The sequence below is a fragment of the Silene latifolia genome, chromosome 2 (genome assembly GCF_048544455.1).
Source record: "Silene latifolia isolate original U9 population chromosome 2, ASM4854445v1, whole genome shotgun sequence".
NCBI lineage: Eukaryota > Viridiplantae > Streptophyta > Magnoliopsida > Caryophyllales > Caryophyllaceae > Silene > Silene latifolia.
The window spans coordinates 193,227,363-193,244,098 of record NC_133527.1 but is presented as its reverse complement, the minus strand read 5'-3'; the positions used below and the strand labels follow the sequence as shown (position 1 = coordinate 193,244,098).

The window sequence follows — 16,736 nt, the reverse complement described above, 5'->3', positions numbered from 1 at the left end:
AATGTAGTCTTTGTGGCATCACCCCAAATAGTAGACGCTTGGCAGTCACTTAAAGTGGTAGACGCCACGCGTAACACGCTATCCAGACGCCGACTCTTCTTCAAATGACCGACAAAGCGGCGATCTCCATCGAAAGCGACACCGCGACAGTCGCGGCCAGCGCAGTTGATAAACGAACCAAAATGCCTTAAAAACGTTAAAAACAGTTGAGATACACACTCTAAACTGCCTCGGCCAAGCCAAAGCGGAAACAAAAAGAGACGCTCAATTAATAACGTAAGAGGGCAACTCAGACAAAAACGAAAAAAGACCTCGGCCAAGCCAGAGGCAAAGTGGAAACACTAAATACCGTTGGGACGCTCAAAAGAAATAAGGTAAAAACCTCGGCCATGCCGAAGGCGAAAGAAATGAACTCTTATTAATAATAACAGTTTACAGGCGAAAAGAATGGAGATAACGGCCGTCCCCATTGGGATGAACCAAAACACAACCTATCAAAGTTGAACAAAATACAAGGAAAGAAAAGCAAAAATTGCAAGTATCATTCGAAAGCACCAAAAGATGGCAGAGAGGAAGGGCTTAACAATTGGCTCCCGAACAGCTGAAGCAGATCTGCTGTAAACTTGTTCTCATCAAGCAGCCCACGGTATTAGTGAGGAGCCGAAGCTATCTGAGACGCCGGGTGAGCCTGGTGACGACCGCCCGCCTCCCTATGCCTGTCGCTACTCACCATCAGCAGCGGTGGCCGCATCCTCTTCAATGGGCAACCCAGCAGCTTTCCTAGCAGCCTCAGCTTTGGCCTCGGCGTCATTAGCCGCCCTCATTCTATCAGCTTCCTCCTTGGCCGCCTTAGCCTTCTCAGCAAGAGCAGCTCTCTCCGCGGCCGCCTCCTTCTCAATCTTCGCCCTCACCGCCTCCTGGGCCTTCTCCGCCATGGCTTTCTCCTTAGCCGCAAGCTTATCATCAAGCAGCTCGTCATATTTGCCCCACGGAAAGGAACCATCAAGAGGGAAAAGCTCCCCGATCACTTCCCTAGCAGCTCCCTCGGCCAAGTCCCGGAATTCAGCGCACAGGTTGGGGAGCATGACGGTTTGGAGCATCTCAATGTCCGCCTCTTTCTGCTTGATGATGGCCTCTTTGCCCCGAATCACCTCCGCCTGGGCCTTAAACAGGCCCTTGGATTCGTTCCTCTGCTGGAGATAGAGGTCGGCACGCCCCTGAACAAGGTTACACTTCTCCAGCAGCTTCGCAGCTTCGGCTGCCGCAGCCTCGGCCTTGGCTCTCTCAGCAAGGACCTCCTTTTCAGCGTCCTCCCTGAGTTTTCTCTCAGCCAAGAGCGCCTTCTCAGCATCTCCCCTAAGCTTCCGCTCTTTGAGGAGATCCAGCTTCGCCGACGTAGCCACCTGCTTAGTGGCATTACGCTCATAAACAGCTCGAGCCACGGCCTTCTCCTGCTCCATGAGACGAGCACCGGTAGCCACGTTCCACCTTGCCAGCTCCCTAATTAGCTTCGTGCCTTCCTCTATAAGCTGGGAGACGGAAGCCTTCTGGGATGAAGGGACGGTGGTAACAATTTGGCCACCAGCCTGCGGCTGGGAGGGGGAAGCCTTCTGGGATGAAGGGTTGACGGTGACGCCTTGGTCACCAACCCGCGCAGAGGACCCCTCCACCGCTGCCCAACGAGAGCAAAAGCCGACCATTTGTTGGTCTGCAAAAATTTAATAAAGACATCAGTATCAACGTGTATTGACTTATCAAAAACCCTGTCATCAGAAGCACCTAATGGCACGGCTAAATTTAAGCCACAAGCTAGATAGGTACCATGCTTGGCCTTCTTGGCCGGAGGAGACTTTTCCTTGCCAGCAGTAGAGGCTGTCCCTTTCCTCTTACGGATGAGGGAAGATTCCTCCTCATCGGAGTCCCCATCAAGAATATCAACAATCTCCACCGTCTCCTTCTTAGGAGGAGGGATAGGAGTTGGAGCCGGTGTCGACGCGGTCGCCGCCGAAGGTACTGTTTTCCGCGTTCGACGCACTACACCGCTAACAACCTTCGCCTGGGCCTCCTCCCTGCTCAAGCTCTTCAGCCGCTGCTCCATAAGATCATTCGGCGACGTCCTGCGGTCATGGGCTAGAGCCTTGGGATGCAAGTTAGCAACGGTTCCATCTTTGTGCAGCCCCATTCTCCGGAGAATATCCTCAGACAAGTCCTTTCCAAAGTGGTCTGCGAAAGAAACAAAGCAAGAGTTAAAGTAGGGGAAATGAATCGAAATTTGAGGAACAAGAGCATTAAGAACGGCGATGGGCCTCACACCGACCCCACTCACCCTGTGCTAGGGCCGGTATGAGGCCGACATGGCAGAGTGGCTCATCCTGAAGGATAATCTGCGTCGGGGGAATCCATCTTTTCGGCATCCCACTCTTGTCCACCTCAAAGAGCCTCATTGCCAGCCTCTCATCCTCCTTGAGATAGACACTGCTGACGTCCATTTTGAGTTTCTTCCGGGAAACCCATCTATCGTGCTCCGCCTGAGTCTCACACCGCAAGTTAACTCGGTGCTGGAAGGAGCAGGGCAGCGGATAGTCATCCGGCACCTTAACGTACACCCACCGGCCTTGCCAGCCCTTGCAAGAAGAAAGTTTGTCGACAGAGACATAACCCGGCTCCATTTGCACACTGTGCCATCCGACGCGGCCAGATAATGGTTTGAGATGGTGAAGCCGTCGGAATAAATTCACCGTTGGGGCCTCTCCTTTGAAGAGACAGAGCGGACAAAACCGATTATGGTCCTCATAGCCAACGGGTGCAGTTGTGCAACGGCAACGTTCATGGCTCTAATAATGGCCATAACGTACCCATTCAGCGGAAACCGGAGCCCATACTCCAAATGCCGCATATACACGCCGGTGTGGCCCGGTGGAGGGCAACAAACGGCCTGACCCTCCTTAGGGATAACAATTTTGTATCCCCTACCGAAGAAAAAATGGCCCTCGAAAAATTTCTCGCCCGAACAATCAAGGCGAGCTTATGAGTCCAAGCACGGTCAAGACGGACCTTACAGCGTCGCCGTGATCCAGGACGTACTGCCTCCCTTCATTAGGACGAGGCCTTTCCACTTCATCACCGAAATCATCACCAAAATCACCATAGGAATCGTCATCCTCCCATTCCTCCAAAATTTGAGGATCAACTTCAGGAGAAGGAGACCTAGGGCCCCCCGACGCAGTTTACTAGGCCCAAAGATCAACAAAGACATGTTCGCAACAATTACTAACGAAATAAAAGAAAATTTGTTTGATTACCTTGAAGAAATACACTCGCCGGATCGAAGATTCTGAAGATTAGAAGAAATGGGAACCCTTTGAAGTTTAGAGAGATGAAGATCTTGGAGGAAAAATTTGAGAAAATGAAAGTAATGGCCAAAATCACGGAAAAGCTGCCCTATTTATAGGAAAAAGCCCATGGAAAAGGACCAATCAGGGCACAGCCCATGAAGCGTCAACCAATCAGCGAACAGACACGTGTCGGACATGCAACCACGGAATGTCAATCGTTGCAACAGTTAAATGTGAATCAATGCTACAGTGACCAAGCGTATTCAACACGCCCGTTCACATCTCTTCGCCTGTTCATCTCCCTCAGCAAATTCCTAGGTACCTGCTCTCCGCCGGCCACATGATCGACCAAGCCGGAAGCACGGCGGGGCAATCAAAAATAACCGGCACTCTCAGCCCTGGTCTCGGCCAGCGTCACATTCTTTCCCACATCGGATACCCTTTACGCATCCATGTGGAGGGGGGATATGGTACGGCCTAACAAAGAACCACGCCGATGCATCAGAAGACGCCGATACCAGAAATTTTGAAAAAATACTTACGCAGAATATACGCTCAACATACATCGGAGCCCATACCACGGCATAGACTACGCTGGGGGCAAATTGATGGGGCATATTCTGCACCGCTGACCAAGTCAACATATTGAGCAAGGCCAAGGGTATCCACAGCAGAGTCAACGACTCAGACAGCCTAGCCGATGGAGCCCATCGGCTGTCACTGGTCTCGGCATGGTAACCACCCCGGTAAGGGCACATATCCGCGTACTCATATCCAAGACCCCTCGGCCAGCCTGCCATAGGTCCGTCGGCCGAGGGGTAGAACGGTCTTTCCACCTGCTAGCCACTTGGCCACTTGGCCACTACGTGACAAAATGTGAAAGTCTATAAATACTCCTCAACCTTCATTGAGGAAAGGATCCACAAATTTGACCTAATAACCACTATTCATCTGGTAATATCTTCCTTATCTCTCTAGAATACACCCTTAGCCAAGTTACAACAACTTCTCTCTAAGTTTACTGACTTGAGCGTCGGAGTGAGTACGCTCGGCCAAAGCCGAGCCCTCAGTTTGTTCATCGTTTCAGGAGACCGCAAGGAGGATTCAAGCAAGGACATCATTCTACGAGCTACGAGTGGTATCAAATATCTGCTCTGGAATTACACCCGGAACACTCTATTTAAGAGAAAGTTTAAGTTAATAGCGATAATATTGTATAAAACAAATTCCGCTGTTTTGTTGGTTAATTTGCAGTAATTACTGAGTTACTTTTTTATAGGGACGATTCATTGGAGAAAGAAGACTATATGGAGAAGTAAAATTTTAGGATTGCTTAAAGAACTATATATTAAAAACTAAGTGCAAGATTGACGACATCAACCTTTTTTTTGGTGCAAAAGAGGGGCAAAGCCCCATAACAAACAAAATACTAACTAGTAACTAAACGGGGGATAGCAACCCCTAGTAAATCTTCACGGAGAATAGTACGGATGTCGTCCGGAGGATGGTCAAAGTAGGTAATGGTGGTGGACTGGTGCCGGCTGTGACCCCTTCATTTGCTAGCCAATCAGCTGTCCTATTAGCTTCGCGGAAAACATGGTCAACCTTAACTGTCCATCCCTCTAGTCTAATAAGATCGATACATCGCTGAACTAGGGGCGTAGACTATTACTGAAGAGCTGCTTGTCTTGTACGAAACTTACACACGATTTTTTGTCCATATGAACCAACTGTTTTCGGACTCCCAAAAGCCGAGCTCGCTTTAAGCCAATAACAAGAGCCCGCATTTCCGCTCTCATAGAATTACAGATGTCGCAGGAGAAGTTGAAAGCACTCACAAAATTACTTGTCTGATCTCGAATAATACCACCACAACCAGCAGGACCTGTATTCCCTTTCGAAGCTCCATCCGTATTCAGAAGTAACCAACCATGGGGAGGTGAATTCCAGCGGATAAATCGCTCCTTGTGTACCGTGCCTGGAATCGGTAGAAAGAGGGAGAAAGGGTCTAGGGCTCGCCTAGTAATATCAAATTGATGTCTAAGGAACCGAATAGGTTCTACCGGATGATCTTCTTTATAAGATTGACGACATCAACGTGAATGAGTAATAATTTTTTAGTTTTTTTTTCAACAGTATTTTTTATTTTGGTATTTGTTGATTTTTTTCATCATTTTACCTTTGAAATAAAAGCACTCTTTAATTTATCGACTTTGATCTTTATGTTAACATGTCAATGCCCGTATTTTTAGTAGACGATCTATCATGAATTATTCATGAGGTAATCTTACTATGTGATTTGATATTTTATAAAGTCTCAATTACTAGAAACACTAAAAACATCACACTAAAAACAAAAAATCCCGTGAAATTCACGGGCCACAAAACTAGTTATTTATTATTAATTACAAAGTACATTTATTTCAAATTTAAATATTTCAGAAGAAAATTCAAAATAAAATACTAATTTTTAAACTAAAAAATTATTAAAATTAGTTATTTTTCTATTTTTCGGGAGGAAAAAAAATCCGTAATAAAAAATGCGATTTAAAATAAAAAATAATGTATCGGAAAAAAATGTGTGCCCCCCTTTCGATAAATTCCTGCGTCCGCCCCTGATCTGTCTTAAGCTTAACACGGGTCAAATAGATATCAATTTTATAGATGAGACAAAAACAAAATGACTAAATACTAGCAAAAGACTTGTTTTTATCTATGCTTTATCTATGCAAGTGAAATTTGAACCCAAAAAAAAAAAAAAAAAAAAAAAAAAATCAAGTGACATGGATTTAACCCGTTAGGAGAGACTTATTGTTCTTCAAAATAGACATATTTTTTTGGGTCACATTTATTTTGTACAAGTGGGTTGATCTGTTATGGAAGATCCAAAGGAGAACGGACCGGAATCTTTAATTCCGGTTCTGGTCCGGTAGATTCCGGTCCGAACTGGTCTATTTTTCCAGTATAGACGGGATTTTGCCCACCCCTAGATGAAGCCCAAGTTTGTGAACTCTACATCTCCAATTGACGTTGCACCTTACTCTTTCGTGTTTGCGATTATTCGAAACTTTACAGCTTCTGCTTGTGAGCATTGGACCTAGCATTGTCCTAAAGAGAGATGGCGTGAATTATGTACCTTGCTAAAAAAAAATTATCCAATGAAGTACGTAAATTAAAACTATGAGACAATGAATCATAATAAACTTCTTGGATTTTGACTAAGATTCTGTTGTATTCTAAAGTTCAGAGGAGACAGCTGATGTACATCAAAAATAAAGCAGCAAGGGAATGCAAAAGAAAGTAAATAACAAAACAAAATAACCGTTTTGAAATGGTTCGTCCTACACTCTATAAGACTACGAGCCCGTCTCTCAACTTTTTGCCTTAAATCTCAAGACTACAAGCCAATGGTACAATAATGAAGCTCAAATTTATAAGTAACCTCTATGATCTACTCATCTACCAGACAATTCAAATTCTGCAGTAAAAATACAAATCCTGTGATCTGAATACACACAGAAACATGGCATTAAACCGCCAGCAAAACATAACGTCATAATTGAAATCATAGGCAAAAGAACCAAACTTCACGAAAAACCGTCTCACAAGTTTTTGCATTAAAACTTAAACTACGAGCCTGTGACATAATTAATAAAAATAAAATACAAATCCTATGATCCGTAATTCTGTAAACCTGCAGAAACATACCAGTAAACAGCCAGCATAAACTAGCAAAAGAAACAAACTTGATGAAATACCGTCTCTCACAGAGTCACAGGGTTGTTAAATCTTAAAGACTACGAGCCCATGATATAATAAACGAAGCTCAAATTTATAAGTAGCATTTAACGACAAAAATTAAGTTCTGCAGTAAAATACAAATCCTGTGATCTGAATACATGCGGAAACATAGCAGTAAACCGCCAGCATAATATAGTAGATGCTAAACTAAAATCATAGCCGAAAAAACCAAACATATAGAATGCTAAAATCTCTTTATCTCTTACCAAGAAATACTACCCACAGAGCCAAATCTCCCTCATTTAAGCTACAGCAGGCATGTCCTTAAGCCATGCATCGAGTGGCTTGCCAATGGAGTAGACAATAAACCCGATTTTCCTCATCTTCTCTGCATCGACAACATTCCTTCCATCAAAGATAAATGCAGGCTTCTGCATGTTGTCGTACATCTTTTGGTAATCAAGTTTCTTGAATTCATCCCACTCAGTAAGGATGCAAACTGCATGAGAATCCTTTGTGGCCTCATAGGCGTCCCGGACAATGCTGAGTTGCTCAATGGTGGTTGGGCTTGTGGGCTGAAGATGGGCTGGGTGGTCCCAATCGAACTTCTTCATTGACAGATCCTTCCGGATCTGGTCTTCCGACACTTGAGGATCATAAATGCTCAATATGGCTTTGTCACCCAACAGTCCCTTACAGACATCAATGGCTGGGGTTTCCCTAGTGTCACCGGTATCCTTCTTGAACGCAAACCCGAGGATTGCAATCTTCTTGTTAGCAACGGTGTTGAACATGGAGGCAACAACCCGGTTAACAAACCGGGTCTTTTGGTAATCGTTCATCAGGATAACCTGCTTCCAGTAATGTGCCACTTCAGGAAGTCCATTGCATTCACAGATGTAAACCAAGTTCAAAATATCCTTTTGGAAGCAAGACCCACCAAATCCGACACTAGCATTCAAAAACTTCGATCCAATTCTAGTGTCCTTCCCAACAGCATGAGAAACCTCAGCCACGTCAGCGCCAGTTGCTTCACAAAGTGCTGACATTGCATTCACAGACGAAATCCTCTGTGCCAAGAAAGCATTAGCAGCAAGCTTAGACAGCTCAGCTGACCACAGATTGGTGCATATGATTCGGTCTTCAGGAACCCAGTGAGCATAAACATCTTTCAATGTCTTAATTGCCTTAGCACCCCCTGGAGTTTCCCGTCCTCCAATAAGAACTCTGTCAGGTTTGAAGAGGTCCTCGATGGCAGTACCCTCAGCAAGGAACTCTGGGTTGGACAGAATCTGGAAGTCAATGCCTTTGCTATTGTGGGTCAGAATCTTCTCAATAGCTTCGGCTGTTTTGACAGGAACAGTTGACTTTTCAACAACAATCTTACTGGATTTTGACACGTCGGCAATCATGCGGGCAGCACTCTCCCAATAGGTCAAGTCGGCTGCTTTGCCGGCTCCAAGACCCTGAGTTTTTGTGGGAGTGTTTACGGAAACAAAGACGATGTCAGCCTCACAAACATGCTTCTCAACCTCAGTGCTAAAGAAGAGGTTCTTCCCTCTACATTGCTTCACTACGTCATCCAAACCAGGTTCGTAGATGGGAAGCACATCGCTGTTCCAAGCGTTGATCCTTGGAGCTGCAATGTCCACAACAACCACCTCAATTTCAGGGCACTTGAGAGCAATGACAGCCATTGTAGGGCCTCCAACATAGCCCGCACCAATACAGCAGATCTTCACCATCTTTCAGTCTTTATAAATAACCTGGTTTATACTTTATATCATAAAATTGCACAGAATAAGTTACTGTCATTGGCATAGCCTCCAGTTGCGGAGCAAGAAACATGAGATTATTTTATTGCAGGTAGGGGTAAGGGTAGGAGATAGAGGGCAAAATATTGCGGAAATTAAATGTTACTCCGTATGTATATTAGATGCATTTAAAACAAATGATTTTAAAAACAATGCAATAAAAAAGAACTGCCAAAATGAGCCAACATTTGCTCGAGGCCAGGTCCCAAGCGCAGGAAACAGATCATCTAACTCATCCGCCCTCTCCTCCAGTCCTCTATAGCTTATGACTCGTGTTCGAATGACAGCCACCCCTAGGCTGCCAAGTATAGGGGTTCGAAGGGTGCTGATAAGGCCGGTTGTCATTGGGGAGTTGTACACATGGCAAAAATTATCTAATGTGAGTTTTTATGAGAAGCAGACATCGCGAGCCCAAATCACTCTGCCAGTGATAGGATCTAACCCGCGAGCAATCAAAGCGGAGTAAGAGATCCAGAGGCAGAAACAAAAGAAATGTACTGGTGATATTCTGATAGCCATTTCCAGCAACAACTATAAAATGTACTGGTGATACACTCATTATTCAAAACAAAACTCTGATCTGAAAGATATCCCCTTTGTAGCCTAAATTACAATACATAAACAATTAGACATCCATATTTATGAGATTGTAACAGCAGGGATGAAACTATCTTTATCGCTTTTCGATTTTAATCTCTTTGGCACAAAAATTCATCATCACTCACTTTCTAAACATTAAAATGAGAAATCATAGAGTCTGATCTAAGAACTACTCCCTCCATCCCAATCATTTGTTTACCTTCGTTTAAAATATGTCTAAAATACCCCTCGCGGAGGATAAAAAGGTTAACAAATGATCGAGACAGAATGAGCAGATCAGTAAGAGATCCAATGATCCAAACATCAAACCCTGCAACAGTAACAATAATCTTTCATACAAAGAATTCTACAATTAATTAAATTTCACATATACACACCAGATCTCTAAATCAGCTAGAACAAATTACAAACTCAAAAAAAAACTGCATTTTCAAACCAATATCAGATCAAATTCAGCAAAAACAACAATGCTTAACAAAACAAATCATACCCATTACAATTCAAACACTAATAATCAAAAATAAAAGATACCCACAAAATTAAATCGACATTTATGAATACCAAATGAAGAAAACAAATTAATTGAAGGAAATTGAAGGGTAGATCAGATCAAAGATCATACCTTTTGATGATAATTAGGAAAAAAAAGTGGTGAAAAGGTTGGAACTTTGAGAAGAAAAACAGAGAAAAAAAAGGGAAGAAATAGATCTGAGAAACGAGGGAAGCGAGGGAAATGGGAAAGCAAAGAGAAGTAGAATGTTGAGAAGAAGAGGGAGTCGTTTGTGATGTGTATTTATATGATTATGTCAAGAGTGAATTTTCCACAACCACAAGATTTATCAACCTTTTTTTGGATGATTTTTTACATTTATTTGTGTGATCGATTTTTTTACATTTATGATCGATTTTGATTATAGAGGATTATGATGTAATATTCGAATCAATCCGTCTTATTGTAGACAAATACTATCCGTTTAAAGTTGTAAATGGATACTTGGGATAGTGGCTCTCTCATAAAATGCAAGTGGATGAAACCGTCTTATTGTAAACGGATACTATCTGTTTAAAGTTGCAAATGGATAGTGGCTCTCTCATAAAATGCAAGTGGGATGGTAAGTGGGATATCCATTTTCCATCCACTTGCACTATCACTCTGATTTTTGTAAGAGAGACACTATCCGTCTACAGCTTTAGACGAATAGTGTAGACGGATAGTATCCGTCTAAGGTGAGAATTTGTGTATTCGAATATTTTATAAAAAAATTAATTACAAACATTAATAAAATATGATTATGAAATTTATCATTAAAGTATTGTATTAGAAACCGAGTAAAAATAAGTAATACATTGATAATTACACCGTTTTATATACTTGTTTCTCTTTTGTACTCCCTCCAAATTTTAACGGTGTTGCTCTTTCACATACGACTTTTATTCTTTCACATACAATTTTTCACAATGTTTCCAAACAGTACCCTCCCCTCAACAAAAAGAACCTTGATTTTATTTTGTCTTTCTCCTAAAACCTAATTCAATTTCACTCAAATTCTTCAATTATGATTTATTAATTTTCACATTCAACAACTACTTCGATTTATCAAAAAATTACATTAATATGCGTGTTTGTTTAGGGTAGGCCGTAGGCGGTAAAGGTATAACGGACTACACAATTGGCAAATTTTAATCAACTTGTCATTTAAGACTTCATTGCTTGTCAAATTGTTTAGGGTACCATTTCTTTCGATAAATTTCTTTCTCCACTAATTCAATATGAAAAGAATGACAAATACAATATCCATATTGCTTGTCAATTTGAGATTTTAATTAAATAGTCATTCAAGACTTAATTGTCTTGTCAATTTTTTTTCAATGAATGAACTCCGAAGATACATAAGAGTACAAAGATACATACATAAGATTACAGGGAAGATGGATGATGTGCGTTGGGAGTGGACAGGTTCATCGTGGTGTGCAAGCATAACATCGGGATTAACTAGGGCTGCTTGAAGGATCGTTCGTTTGTTGGTGGAGTCGTGGTTGTGGTCGTCGGTTGGGGTAAGAGCATGGTGTCTCTGGTCGGTCTATGATGGACTGGTCGCTAGCGGGTAGGATGGCATGGCTGGTGATACGGATGGTTGGTGTTCAGGTATGGGAACGGTGGAAAAGGGTGAATGATTTCTTAAATAACTACTCCAATGTAGCATGAGAGATGAGGGATGAGAGAAAATTGAAAAAAAATGAGAGGGGTAAGAGGTAATTTGCGTATGCAAAAGAGTAAAATGCGTATGTGAAAGAGCAATACCCAATTTTAATGCTCTTCTCATTTTATTAAAATAATACTCACATATAATAAAGAAATGAGAAGAACATTAAAATGTGGAGAGAGTAATAGTTTTGTAATTTTCGCTGTGAAAAAAATATATTTGTTGACGAAATTACTCTTCCTTAATACGGAATATTACTTTGTAGTTTGTACACCAATTCTCATTATAGACGGAAGATATCCATCCGTCTATAATTATAGACGGCCAAATATCCACCCACTTTAAACATAAGATAAGACAAGCAACAAGTTGCATGGTGGGGGCCAAAAATGTCACGACTTTAAGCATATTTGACCCGTCTTTCACTTTAGACGGATATATCCCTCTATAGTGAGACTAATTGTTGTTTGTATAGGAAATGAACATTGAAGTATTGAACAGCAGTTCGGGTCGGGTTGGCAACGAGCTGGGCCTGATCAGCCTTAGCCTGGGACCGACCCACGTAAGGGAGTCGGGTTGGGCTACATCACATTTGGCCTAGGATAGGCCCGTGATGGGGCAGGCTAGAACGAGCCTGGCGGGTTGGGCTATTTGTTTTTTTTTTGTGCTACACAAGCCAAGCATGCCAGCCCTCAAAATTGAGCCCAAGATCGAAGCTAGTGGTGAGAATGTGAGATAGACCGGATTAGCAGGTTGGCCAAAATTTAGCCCTAGGGTATAGGCGGGGATTGGTATGAAGATTCTCTGTCCCATTTGGTGTCTCATTTCGTGTTCCACGTCATACACATTTTGACATATCAACACTTTAGCATATGTATTGTATTTATTTATTTTTATTTATTTTTGCTTATGTGCACTTCTACTAGGCTATGTTTAATAAGTATTTATTCGTCGGGGTATATCATTTTCACCTTTCAAGATATTGGGGAGACAAAGCACAATTTAGACGGCAATCGCGGCACAAAGTGAAACAAGAAGCTTATAATTTACACAAATTCTCATTTGTGACGAGCATATCCATCGCAAGCTTGCGACGGGTCATGTATTACCCATGTAGGGTAGATAAGACAAAAGCAGAATGCCTAGGGAGTAGCAATTTGTTTTGTCTTATCTAACCACATGAGTATTATTTGACCCGTCGCAAATTTGTGATAGATATGTCCGTTACAAGAGAAAGCTGTTGTATCATTTAAATACGAAGGATTAACAAAAGATTATTTATATACTCGGTAGCTAGTTGCCACCAAGTGAGTACAAATGATGTGTGATGGTATTTAATTTTAAAAATTGAAAATGGAATGAAATGAGAATCCTTGGTAACTTTACACGCTTCCGTGCATCGCTTTCATTCATGGTGGTGAATCATAGTATTAAATCACCAACCGACGTCCTTGGGATCTGAGTTGAGTGCACATTCTCTCTCATTAAACAAAGGGCTTGCTTGGTTTATATCATTACATGAGTACAACAACTATTCTATGAGATAATCTCACGTATTTAAAAGGGAATTCATTTATTAGAAATACGAGTAAATGTTTTGTTTCATAGAAAATGATCGTCTTAACTCTCAAGGCATGAGATTATTTTATTCTTTATTTCTTGATATGAGTAGATTTTCAAAGTCATGCTTCATGTTATGAATATACCATTCTAGATGATCAGATTGAGTCGTTCGTGATGAATAGTTGGATAGTGAAACGGGTATGATGGTTGATTTTTACACACGCTAAGTGAATAAATGCAAAGAAGTGTATATCTATCTATAAAATATAATTAAAAGGGTACCCTAAAATGACTAATAAACGCCACGTAGACAAAGCCACGTAGAATCCAAAAATGCCACGTAAATGTCACGTAAATGTGAGCATTAAAACTCATTGCCACGTAATTGTCTTATTTTATAGATTTAATTCATTTTTTCTATAAATTAATTTAGTTAATGTAACCCTTACAAATTTACATTAAAACTTCATAATTTATAATCAATATTGACATTTTAATTGAATTTTTGTAATAAAAACATGTTAATAAATGTCATAATTTATAATTAAAATTGACACTTTAATTGAAATTTTGGTAATAAAACATGTTAATAAATTAAAACTTTTCATATTACTTAACATGCACCCACCATTTTTATTAACACTTTTTCCTATTTAATTCATTTTTTTAATTAAACATTATAATAAATTGATTAAAACTCTTCATAATACTTAACACCCACCAAATTAATTAAAATTTCTTCCTATCTAATTAATTTTTGTAATATAATATGTTAATAAATTGATTATATTTATTTATACTACTTCATACCCATAATTTTCATTAACATTTTTCCCTATTTAATTCACCTCTTGAGTTGCTAAGCAATCAATTATCTAATTTAATAATACCAAAAATAAATTAAAAATAAAATTAAAATATGGGACTCTATGGTTGTGTGATGGCTATAAAACCTATAATATCTATGATAGTTTCTATTCACAATATTTATTTGAAATCTATTGCTCATTTGCCCATGAGTTTCTAAGTTGTAGATTGTATTTTATGGTTTAATTTATTTATTTGATTATAGAGAGTATATTGAGTATTATTATTGAGTATTGTTGTTGTTATGTCCAATAAAGTATATTTTAATTTGTTGTGTTATTAGTTTTATAAATCCTTTGATTTATATTTAAATTCATGTTTTTCATTTGGTTTAATTTCAATGATTTACATGTGACAATGTTGATTCGTTTGTGAAGTTTTTGCCATGTTGATGTTTTACCTTTTTGTCAATATATTTTTTATATGAATTTTAAAGCGAAGCATCGTGAAATGTATGTGAATGCAGATAAGACAAAGCATCACATGGGTAATCTAAAGAGGGAAGAAATACAAAAGGCACGAAATTGAGGTAAAATCTACTTATACAATATAATTAAAAGGCTACTTAAAATATTTAATTTTAATTCACATGGCATTTTTATAGAGGTTAATACTAATTCATCTATATTAATTACTTAATTATTTTTTTATACAATATTATAAAAAGGCGAAACTATGTATTAAAAAGTTAATTATCTCCAAAATTGTCACATGCTTATAAGTACCAAAAAAATTTAAAAAAAAGTAGTTGCAATCACTAAAAAACTAATATAAATTCTTTATTTTCCTCTCATAAATTTGGTTATTAATCTACCTATTTATTTAACTTTAATTCCATAATATAATTAAAAAGCAAGCGATACTATCTACCATTATTATTCTGCATGTCATATTTTAATTTCGGAAGATATTTTTTAAACCATTCTCATGCAAAGTAGATTGTGTAAAATAATAATAATAATAATAATAATAATAATAATAATAATAATAATAACAATAATAACAATAATAATAACAATAATAACAACAACAACAACAACAACAACAATAATAATAATAATAATAATAATAATAATAATAATAATAATAATAATAATAATAATAATAATAAAGCAAACCTTTCACATTCCATTTCTCCTCACACCATATTTATTTCTATATTAGACTTTATAATACTGAGAAAAATCTATAACTCTATAATCTATAAATCAATCAATACTATATATCATGGGCGGATCTGGGGGAGGGAAAGTGAGGGCAAGTGCCCTCACATGACCCAAATATGTCAAATATATATTAGTTAGTTCCCCATATATGCAATGTAATATTAGTAGTGTAGTGGTAAGTGTAGGGAACTTATAACCTCCAACTCAGGTTCAATCCCCACTAACAACTTTATTTGCACCTTTTTCATTGCTTATTTTTATCTATGTAAGATATACTTTTATTTGTTTTTTATTTTGCTTTTTTGGTCCTATTAGCTTTAAAATATGAGAACATTTAATAATTTGCACCTTTTTCATTGCTTATTTTTATCTATGTAAGATATACTTTTATTTCCAGTATTTTATAGAAATATATGTAGACTTTTGCGATATTTAATCATGTATGTATGTCAATAAAAGAGTACAAATACGTAATTAAACGCAAAATAATATTAGATCTACGGCAAAAAAAAATTGTGCCACCCCAAACCTAAATTCCTGCATCCGCCCCTGCTATATATTAATTCCAGAAACCAAGGGACTTGAATGTAATTAAAGAAAGTTATACAAATTAATTATACTATATAGTTTTAAATCACTAGCACCGTGTGATGGACCCGATTAAGAGATCTCAATGCAAATATTATATAGTTTGGGTTAAAATTAAATTATATAGAAGCTTGGTAATTTTCCTAAACATGGTCAATTTCCTTATAATAAAATAATTAATTAAGATGGTCAATTTCCTTAAAATAAAATAATTAATTAAGATGGTTAATTTCAAGGAGACTAAAAGAAAGAAGATGCCTTATAATTTTCCTAAATATTTATAGAAGACTATAAATGGTCAATTTCCTTAAAATAAAATAATTAATTAGTATAAATATGCACACTTATGGTATTAATTATTATCATCATAAAATTACATATTAAATTTAAAATCTATACCATTTTATTAAACTTTATAGTTTATTAGATGTATAGAGATGCTAATTATTTAACATACAAAAATATAATATAAGTAGGTTATAAATAATTCAAGTTATATTCCATAATATATAATATTGCATAATTCTTTCGATTTGATTTAATGCATATATGTAATATATTTGAATAAATATATAATCCTCTTAAAATTGCATGCCTAAGTAGTAAAAGTAATTTCGGCAGTAAAGAAAAGAATTGTAGTAATATTGGATATAGTTCTATAATAGTAATCACTCATTTGAATAGTAAAAGTAACAATATTATCAGCGAGATTAGTGAAAGTGGTAGAAACAACAACGGGTTTAGTGAAATAATCAATATTAATGCGGCAATAGTGAAAGTAACAATAATTACGGCGGGGTAGTGAAATTATCAATATTAATGCGGCAGTAGTGATAGTAACAATAATTACGGTGGGAG

General features: G+C 38.5%; 1 protein-coding gene across 2 annotated transcripts; it reads right to left on the bottom strand.

Annotated features, from left to right (window-relative positions):
* Positions 1 to 7,148: 7,148 nt before the first annotated feature.
* LOC141644107 (UDP-glucose 6-dehydrogenase 5-like) lies at positions 7,149 to 10,298 on the bottom strand. Of its 2 annotated transcripts, none has more exons than XM_074453553.1 (2): positions 10,113 to 10,298; positions 7,149 to 8,852 (listed from the first exon to the last, which is right to left on the bottom strand). In XM_074453553.1, exon 2 carries the CDS (start codon positions 8,819 to 8,821, stop codon positions 7,379 to 7,381), a length of 1,443 nt encoding a protein of 480 aa, XP_074309654.1. In that variant the 5' UTR covers positions 8,822 to 8,852; positions 10,113 to 10,298; the 3' UTR covers positions 7,149 to 7,378. The 2 variants fall into 2 exon arrangements, with proteins under 2 accessions (XP_074309654.1, XP_074309655.1); XM_074453554.1 differs by having other exon boundaries at positions 7,149 to 8,842.
* Between the last annotated feature and the right edge of the window lie 6,438 nt (positions 10,299 to 16,736).

Bases quoted from the DNA above. Each gene is read 5' to 3' on its own strand.
- LOC141644107 (XM_074453553.1), bottom strand. From the start codon at position 8,821: ATGGTGAAGATCTGCTGTATTGGTGCGGGCTATGTTGGAGGCCCTACA.